This window comes from Urocitellus parryii, chromosome 11 (assembly GCF_045843805.1).
Source record: "Urocitellus parryii isolate mUroPar1 chromosome 11, mUroPar1.hap1, whole genome shotgun sequence".
Lineage (NCBI taxonomy): Eukaryota > Metazoa > Chordata > Mammalia > Rodentia > Sciuridae > Urocitellus > Urocitellus parryii.
In genome coordinates this window covers 124629127-124638299 of record NC_135541.1, presented here as the reverse complement: position 1 = coordinate 124638299, position 9173 = coordinate 124629127, and the positions used below count along the sequence as shown (strand labels likewise).

The following is a 9173-nucleotide window of genomic DNA, read 5'->3' as shown; positions in this document are numbered from 1 at the left end:
TTCTTTATATCTTTACAACCCTACCTCAGGAACCAACTCACTTTGGTGGCACAGAGTTTTCTAAATCTACTTAAAGCTTCCTTCTTAGGGATATTTCCTAAGGAATAGGTAGGAGTTATTTGTCTTTGCCACAATATTTACATTAAACATTTAATTTTGGGCTGGGGTTGTGGCTCAGCTGTAGAGCACTTGCCTAGCATGTGTGAGGCCCTGGGTTCGATCCTCAGCACCACATAAAAATAAATAAAGGTATTGTGTCCAACTACAACTAAAAAATAAATATTTTAGAAAAAACATTTAATTTCTTTGCATTTGGCCAAGATAAACAGTACAAACTCATGATATCTTAAGCTCATAATCAGGAGGATGGCATTTTACATCTTTTTGCTAAAATGGAACACTAATCCTTCCTACTCCCCAGAGGAGCAAAGGCTGGCTTTGTATTAAGGGAACTCTCAAATATGAGCAACTCTTTATATGCCTCTGAAGGTTGACAAAGGATCTTCTGGGTTCAAATGATCGAACATTAGCCAGGCCTTGAACCAATTATAAAAGTGGTGCTTTTCATAGTTTAATCCTAAGAAACAGAGGAAGAATAATCAAAATAAAATGTCATTAAAACTTTAGTCCTTCCCCTGGATTTAAGAGTTCATAACCCCAAAACCAGAACTTCACACTGAGAGAGATGGGCTAAGGAACAGGAGAATGGGGAGTACATGCTTCAAGAATTAGGGATAGGGCTGGGTTATGGCTCAGTGGTTAAATGTTTGCTTACCTCATAAAAACAAAACAAAATAAAATAAAGGTATTGTGGCCTGGGATGTAGCTCAGTGGCAAAGCCCTGAGTTTGACCCCCAGTAAAAAAAAAAAAGAACCCCACCCAAAATAATAATAATAATAATAATAATAATAATAATAATAAAAGGTATTTTGTCCATCTAAACTAAAACTATATATTTATATATGTAAAGAATTAGGGATGTACTTCCCAGAAAATGGTCATGATGAAAGTGGTAAGAAAAGGCAATTTCCTTCCTCTTTTCTAATCTTGGCTCCAAATCCCCCAGTAAAACGTCTTTGGTGTCTTGCATATTTCAGATTTTACTGCTCGCCAGCTTGGAGGTGATATGTGGCTCTTGACAGCTCTGCTCCTTTGGGGTAAGTTGGGCTCAGAGAGGGTGACTAGACGGGCATGGATTCTGGCTTTGGATCAACATTTTTGGTCTTCCTTGGATATTTGGGTTAGAACTCATGAGTATGAAGATAATTGTATCTGTGCTTTGATGCTTTATTGGTGCTTATTATATCAAAAGGGTGGGAAGGGGGACCCTGAGATACATTTAGACTGAAAACCCCATTTCAAAATAAAGTTTCATCAATAATCATCAGTTCTGCTGGCACTTGATTTTTGGAAAGAGGGATAGTTTAGGTCAAGAAACCTAAACTGGCCCCCCAGAGTCTAATTAGCTCTGTCTCTCCAATTCTTCCTGTCTCGTCATCTCCCACTAATCACCTGATGCCTCTGCTCTTCCATCTTTGCAGTTCCAGTTGGTGGGCAAGTGGGTAAGTGATCGCTACCTCAGATTCTCCTCTTACACCACTTCTTTCTTCCAAAGGATGAGTTCCATTAACCTAAAGAAGAGAGAATAGAGAGAGCACAGACATAAGAAAGACTTATAAACTGTGTACATGCAGAGTGTGATATGATTTGTCAGTTTTCTTTCCAAGGCTTCTAAGGCTTTCTGAATGAGCCCTGACTGAGGCACTAAATGCCTAAATGTGCTTATGAAAGCGGAAATGGCCAGGATTGCGAAAACACAGAGGCAGCTAGGCTGGGTTTTTCAACATCCCACGGGGCAATCCCTGTTACAAGAAAGCTAAATCAGTTTTTTCTCCTCAGAGAGAGTCAGGCAGGTACTAAAGGCTTCAAAGGGAGGCATTTGAGCCTCCATTTCCAAAGCAGAAGCCTATGAAGGTCTGTGCTTTACCCTCAGAAACAGTATGGCACTGAGGACAAGGACACTGACTCCTGACAGTCTGCACTAGTTTAGAACTTGCTTCACTAGGAGAATTAGGGAGATCTAAGTCAGTAATCCATCCTCAGGAACCCCAAATCTCTAACACCCCAATTAGGATTTAATAATAAAAACAGAGCTCTCTACAGCAGGATCTGGACACTTTTAAAGTCTGGCTTTTGTGGGCTCCTGCTTGCCTATTTTTTAAACTAATCTAAATACGCAACTTTTCTTTGTGCTGTCCACAAAACCTCACCAACCACTCGGAGCCCTTCCTTTCACTCCACTTTTTGTTTTGCTTTGGTTTTATCCCCAAGCAGACCCCACAAAGGCAGTGATCACCTTGCAGCCTCCGTGGGTAAGTGTGTTCCAAGATGAACAGGTCACCTTATTGTGTGAGGGGCCGCAACCGCCTGGAGACAACTCCACACGGTGGTTTCTCAACGGCACAGCCATTCAGACCTCGACCTCCAAGTATAGCATCACTGCAGCGAGGGTCAGTGAGAGTGGTGAATACAGGTGCCAGACAGGTCTCTCGGTGCCAAGTGATCCTGTACAGCTGGAAATCCGCAGAGGTGAGTGTGGCATGGAGCAGGAGGGATGGAATCACAGGGCCTTCCTGGGTGTTCTCTGTGTGTGTGTCTTCATTTAAGTGAAAGTCTCAGCTCTAAGTGGCTCCTTACTGAAATTAATCAATAGACTCAGAACATCACATCAAGGTTCCTGTGCACCAACAGCAGCCCAGGGGGCCAGCTGTGAGTAGGGTGTCCAGAGGAAAATGCAGACTCTTATATTTTATCATTAGTTGACATTTCTGCCATCACAAAGTAAATAATGATAGTTCAGACAAACACACAGTGATGAACAGTGAAAAGTCTCCCTCCAACCCCAAAATCCTAGTCCCACAGTCACCTTCCACTAAAGCAAAACTATTAATATATATGTAAACTTTTTTATATGGTACTGAGGATTGAACCCAAGGCATTGTAAACACTCTACCACTGAGATACACCCCCAGCCCTTTATCTAAACTTAAAATTAAAACTGTGATTGTTAGGGGCTGGGGTTATAGCTCAGTGACAGAGCGCTTGCCTAGCATGTATGAGGCCCTGGGTTCCATCCTCAGCACCACATAAAAATAAATAAATGAAAGGAAGGAAGGAAGAAAGGTATTGTGTCCAACTATAGCTAAAAGACAAATATAAAAAACTGTGATTATTAGAATACTCTATGCATTGTCTTATATCTTACTTTTGTCACTGTTTATATTAATAAAGAAGTCTTCTACATTTCTGCTCTATGACTGTAATATGATTAATGTAACCATTCTGCCTATTAGTACTAAGGTTTTCCTACTCTTCTACTTCTATAAACAGTACTGCAATAGACATTTTATACATAGAGTCTGTGGCCCATTTCAAAGTGTAGTTCTAAGATATTCTAGATGTGGAATTACATGAGACTTTAATGAATAGAAGCAGGAAAATAAACCTGCCACCTTTTCAATCTGTAGCAAATTTCTATTTCCTAGAGATGGAGGGGGATATGTTTTATTATTCAGGACAAAACACCCAAATGTATTATTTAGATAGTCAAAAGCAATAAGCTCAAACTTCTTTGTAATTGATAATGCCAAAGGTAATGCATGTTAGCGGCAGAATCACATGTAAAGCTGACTCAGTTGCTCAGAGGAAATGTGATCTAGTTGAGGAAGTGTTGAGAATGTCTAGGGAAAGCTAGGTGTTCTTCCTGTGTCCCTCAGGACTCTGGGAATAAGTTCTTAAGATGCAGATATGAGAGGAGAAGCCAGGGAGCTGACAGAGATATTTCAACAAGAGATTTTGTGTAGTTTGAGTAGAAGCATAAGTTTTTCTTGGGTCAAGTGACCAAAAAGAAGAAAAAAGACTAGGCCTGTGGAGAGCCCATTTTCTTTCTTTGAAGGATAACTCACATGTAGCAAACCCTACTCACAGCTGCCCGGCCCTATTGGGCTGCTGTTGGTGCACAGGACCTAAGTGCACATTTCAGTGAATGGTCACCATGGAAACGCCTCCCAGAGCAAGAAACAGAACATTTCCAGAACCAAGAAACTTCTTCTTGCCCTTTTCTAGTCACTACACCCCAAGACGGACTTCTAACACCATAGTTTTGCCTGTTTTTGAACTTCAAAAAATGGCTACAGTATGGTTCCTGTCATGCTCTTTTGTGTCTGGCTTCTTTTTGTTAACATTATAATTATGAAATTCACACATGTTGTGAAGTTGAAGTTCAAGTTCTCATTACTTATTATATATTTTTCTATTCCACTGATAGATTCTTGATTTGTTTCCAGTTTGGGCTTTTTACCAATAGTACTGCTATGGACATTTTTTTACATGTCTTTTGGTGCACATAGATATATGTATGTGTTGGAAAATGCCTATTAGTGTACTTGCCAGCTACGAAATATGTACGTAATCAACTTTAGTAGATATATTGCTAAACAGGTTTTCAGAGTCCTAATACCAATTTTTGACTCTGACAGTATGAGAAGTTTTGTTCCTCTCCACCTTTATCACTATTAGGAGTTTTCTGTATTTTTCATTTTTGCCATCCTGGTGGAGGTATAATAATATCACACTATGGTTTTAATTTGTATTTCCCTGATGACTATGCTATTGACTATTTTTCACATGTTTATTACCTATTTGGATATTCTCTTTTGTAAAGTACCTGATAAGGTCTTTTCACCAATTTTTCTTTTGTCTTTTTCTTACTGACTTATATAGTTCTTTATTTGTTATGGATATGAGTCAAGTGTCGCAATTATCTTCTACCACTCCTTGGCTTGCCTTTTCACTACCTTTGTTGTTTGTTTGTTTGTTTAATGAACAAATGCTCTTAATTTTATTACAGTACAATACACCAAGTTTGGGGGCTGTTGTTCCCTAAGCCCATTTTTAAAAACTTTTTTTCCACAATTATTCAACAGTGGAGGATTCAATTACAGTTACATTGTTGGTCAGTCACTTTAGTTAAATCTGTGGACACTGAAACCAAGAAATACAGCTGACTGGTGGACCCAGGTCCTACCCATGTAGCTTGGAATGAATGTCCTCTTTCTACTTCAAGGTCATGAAGGTGGAGGAATAGTGTTTGAGTGGGAAAATTAGTAGAATATGTCTGCTAAAAGCTGCATCCCACAAATTTTTGATGAAATATTCTCAGTGTCATAGGTTAGAATTTTAAAATTTCTATTGTGATTTCTCTCTTTTTTGTTACTTCTAAATTATTTAGAAGATTTTGGAGAGTGGCTTTATTGGTTACTAACTGTATAACATTTTAGTCAGATTTTCTGTAAAATATAGGATCAATTTCTTGGTATTTGTTGAAAATTGCTTTGTCGCTTAGCACATGCTCAATTTTTTAACAATTGCATATATGTTTGAAAAGTATATGAATCTTCTCTTTTCTGTGGTACAGCAGTCCACAAAATCAAATCTGTTAATTGTGTCATTCAAGCATTCTCTAATATCACTAGTGTTTCAGCAGTTTCTGATGGAAGTGTGTCAAAATCTCCCACTGTGCTTTGCATATGTAAAGCAAAGATGTGTGTTTGGGTAGTGCAGACATTTAGCATGTCTTTGTTGGGAATGGAAATAAAGACAGGAAGAGTCTGGTGTATTTAGAAACAATATAGCGAGATTCATGAGTGTTATTGGATATAATTATCATGAATTATTGTCATTCTATATCAGCATTGGAATACCTGCCGTCTATTAAGTTCTGGAGGGTGGAAAATTATATTGTCTCTCCTCCTTTTACCCCAAGGATTTCATCTTTATTGAGCCAAACCAATTGTCCCTGGGGAAGGAAAAAAATAAAGGTGCAGAGTTGTGACTCATTGGTGACATCTTAGAATTCTTGACTCAATCAATTTCTCAGATCTGGAAAGGGAAGATAAGAAAGGGCTTTGTGCACAGCTTCTGGTAAAGATTACCTTTCTTTCTACCAAAGCGAAAGATATTTGAGAAACGAGACACAGGCCTCAGATTTAGCAGAGTTCTGAATTTGGAATGTTGCAAGGAGAAAATGATAGGTCCCCAGGGTGAAGATTTGGCCTCCTTGTACCTCCTTCACTATATGCATACATTTGGGGTCCACATTTTTCAGATTGGCTGCTACTCCAGATCTCTAGCAGAGTCTTCACTGAAGGAGAACCTCTGACTTTGAGGTGTCATGCATGGAAGAGTAAGCCGGTGTACAATGTGCTTTTCTACCAAAATGGCAAAGCTTTTCAGTTTTCTCCTCGGAATTCTGAATTTACCATTCAGAAAACCAACACAAGTCACAATGGCGTCTATCACTGCTCAGGCCTGGGAAGACATCGCTACACATCAGAGGGAGTAACTGTCACTGTGAAAGGTACTGTATCTGAACAGTTCTAGAACTATAGTTGTAAGGACCAGAGAGACAATGAAAATCATCTAAAAATCTCACTTAAATTTTTAAGTGAAGAAACTGAGTTCTAGAGTGGCAAATTGCATCACTGAAGGCCACCAATGACCAGTAGCTTGGTTAGTCCAGAACTGAGGTCTCTAGGTCCTAGTCCATTGCTCTTTCCAGGATATCACAGTGCCCCATCAGTAACTGCAGGATTAATGTCAAAGGCAGGGCATAGTAAAGATTCATTTCATTAATTTTGTTTTAGTCACAAAGAATAGAGATTCACTCAAAGTGGCTAAGGAAGTTATTAGAAAATAATCCAATGGAATTTCATGAATACATCAGGAATTTCATGAAAGGAAAACATTAGGAATTAGTTAGCCTTCCATCTGTCTCAGGGACATTGTGGCCCTTCTGTCCCAGTTCTTTCTAAGCATCTGTACATGAAACAGCTTCCCGTGTTCTAGTTTCCACATGGCCCTTGTTCTCATTCTTTCATGGTCTTTTTTTCTTAGTATTCACCATCAGTAGCAACTTTTTTTCTGTCTGAAAAAAAAAAAAAAAGTCCCTTCCTGTAGGAAAGAAATGACCCAGATTTTCTTTTGAGTCAGGGACGTAAGTGTGATTCACTAAACTCCCTGGGTAGACTGTGCCAAAGGGAATGGTTATTTATAAACAAATGGCCATTCAGGGAAGCATGAACTGAGTAGAGTATTATCAACAGGATGCCTTACGGATGCATTCTCTTGGGCAAGTTTCCCAAGGGGTTGGGAGGGTCTGTCTTTTGTGAAAAGAACCTTAACCTGGGGGTGCTCTACCACTGAGCTTCAACCTGTCCCCATCACTTTCTCTTTAGAGCTGTTTTCAGTCCCTGTGCTGAGAGCATCCTTGTCACTCCCCCTCCTGGAGGGGAACCTGGTCACCCTGAGCTGTGAAACCACGCTGCTCCCAGAGAGGGCTGGCCTGCAGCTGTACTACTCCTTCTACGTGGGCAGCAAGACCCTAGTGGACAGAAACGCATCCTCCAAGTACCAGATCTTAGCTGCTAGAAGAGAGGACTCCGGTTCCTACTGGTGTGAGGCAGTCACAGAAGATGGGAACGTACTGAAGCGCAGCCCTGCCTTGGAGCTTCAAGTGCTGGGTGAGAGAGAAGATGGGCTGCTGCTGACAAGGGAGAAGCGGCTCCCTTTTCTCTTGTGGGGTTGAGGCTTGTTCAAGGGTTTTGTGGCCCAGCCAGGAGGAGGAAATCTCTTTCGGAAAAGCCTACGGACAGGCCTTTCCATTCCTGATTCAGAACTCACTATTCTCATCACAAATTTCATGAATTTTTCTTTCTTTTTTCTTTCCTTCATCATTCTTCCTTTTCTTCCCCTTCTTCATTTTCTATTGTCCTTTCCTCCCCTCTCACTCCACCTCCTTCCTTCCCTTTTCTGCCCTTCCCTTCTCTCTCCCTCATCAACAATATATCGAGTTCCTCCTATTTACTGCCCTAGGTCTGGGGATATGAACACACGAGGTGTGGTTTTTAAGTTTTATTTTTGTGGATTGAACTGGGGGTGCTCTCCACTGAGCTACACCCCCAGCCCTTTCCCAAACATGAGATCCTCCTTCCTGATCCCACCTGAATTGCTGTGATTACAGGCATGTGCCACCATGCCCATCTTGGGATATAGTTTTTGAATCAAATAATTTTCATGGTTGATTTATGAGAGGGTGATATTGTCCACTGCACAAAACTACCTGCTCGAGTGTTGATTTAACTGAGGTGTAAGGACTGTGAGCTTGGGAACAAAGACTCTTCAAGGGAAAAGTTCATCTTCAAGCATTAAATGGCATAGAGATAGCAGTTATCTCTGAAACTAACGCAAGACCACCAGTTACGTAAGACTGGGTTCCTCCAGTCCCTTCCTGTCCCCTGAACCCATCAGCACCTCCACTGGGGGCAGGTGCTGCAGCCTCACTCATTTTTTTCTTCCGCACATAAGTCAGTCAGACCCCTCTGGTTTCTGACAGTATCTTTTCTCTTTCTGTTTCAGGCCTCCAGTCGCCAACTCCTGTCTGGTTTAACATCCTTTTCTATGTATCAGTGGGAATAATATTTTTGGTGAACACTGTTCTCTGTGTGACGATACATAAAGAACTGCAAAGAAAGAAAAAATGGAATTTAGAAGTTTCTTTGGCTTCAGATTCTGGGAAGAAAGTAACTTCCCACCTTCAAAAAGATAGATATTTAGAAGAAGAGGTGAATTATCTGGAACAACAAGAACAGCCTCAAGAAAAAGCACAACAGAAGAATCCCTAGGAAGGAGGACAGCGGCAACTCAGGGGCGGCCATAGATCTGGACTGCCACTGTCCCTTCCTCTCTGTGGGAGCACTGAGGCACAAACTCCCCAAAGTTGAAGTGCACTAGAATTGTGGGTCCCATGGCACATAACTGTTAAATAAAGAAAAATACATGAGCTGACTTCAATGGAGACATATTTGGAACTTTGGTAATCAGAGATGATTTGAATTGAGATCTACTCCAAAGAAATCTTTAAAAATTTGGAGGTTAAGTCCAATCTGGTTATCCTGTGAGGTAGTAGTTTGAAAAATAGTATACTTCTGAGAACAAGATAAAACGGCGAGGTTGTGCATATGTGCAAGCGATTAAGACAGAGAAGAAGATAGAATGAGAGAAAGAAGGAGATAGGAAGAGATATTCAGAGATGGGTGAGGGGATTTCAGGAAGA

The 9173-nt window shown here is 40.5% G+C and overlaps 1 protein-coding gene across 1 annotated transcript; it reads left to right on the top strand.

Annotated features, from left to right (window-relative positions):
• The first annotated feature begins 1075 nt into the window (after positions 1 to 1075).
• On the top strand, positions 1076 to 8886 carry Fcgr1a (Fc gamma receptor Ia). Its single transcript, XM_026381867.2, has 6 exons — positions 1076 to 1158; positions 1543 to 1563; positions 2336 to 2590; positions 6168 to 6419; positions 7297 to 7581; positions 8477 to 8886. Exons 1-6 carry the CDS (start codon positions 1128 to 1130, stop codon positions 8740 to 8742), a joined length of 1110 nt encoding a protein of 369 aa, XP_026237652.1. The 5' UTR covers positions 1076 to 1127; the 3' UTR covers positions 8743 to 8886.
• Positions 8887 to 9173: the final 287 nt, after the last annotated feature.

Bases quoted from the DNA above. Each gene is read 5' to 3' on its own strand.
- Fcgr1a (XM_026381867.2), top strand. From the start codon at position 1,128: ATGTGGCTCTTGACAGCTCTGCTCCTTTGGG. The intron at 1,564-2,335 runs GTAAGTGATCGC...ATCCCCAAGCAG, and splicing joins TCCAGTTGGTGGGCAAGTGG to ACCCCACAAAGGCAGTGATC. The intron at 7,582-8,476 runs GTGAGAGAGAAG...TTTCTGTTTCAG, and splicing joins CTTGGAGCTTCAAGTGCTGG to GCCTCCAGTCGCCAACTCCT.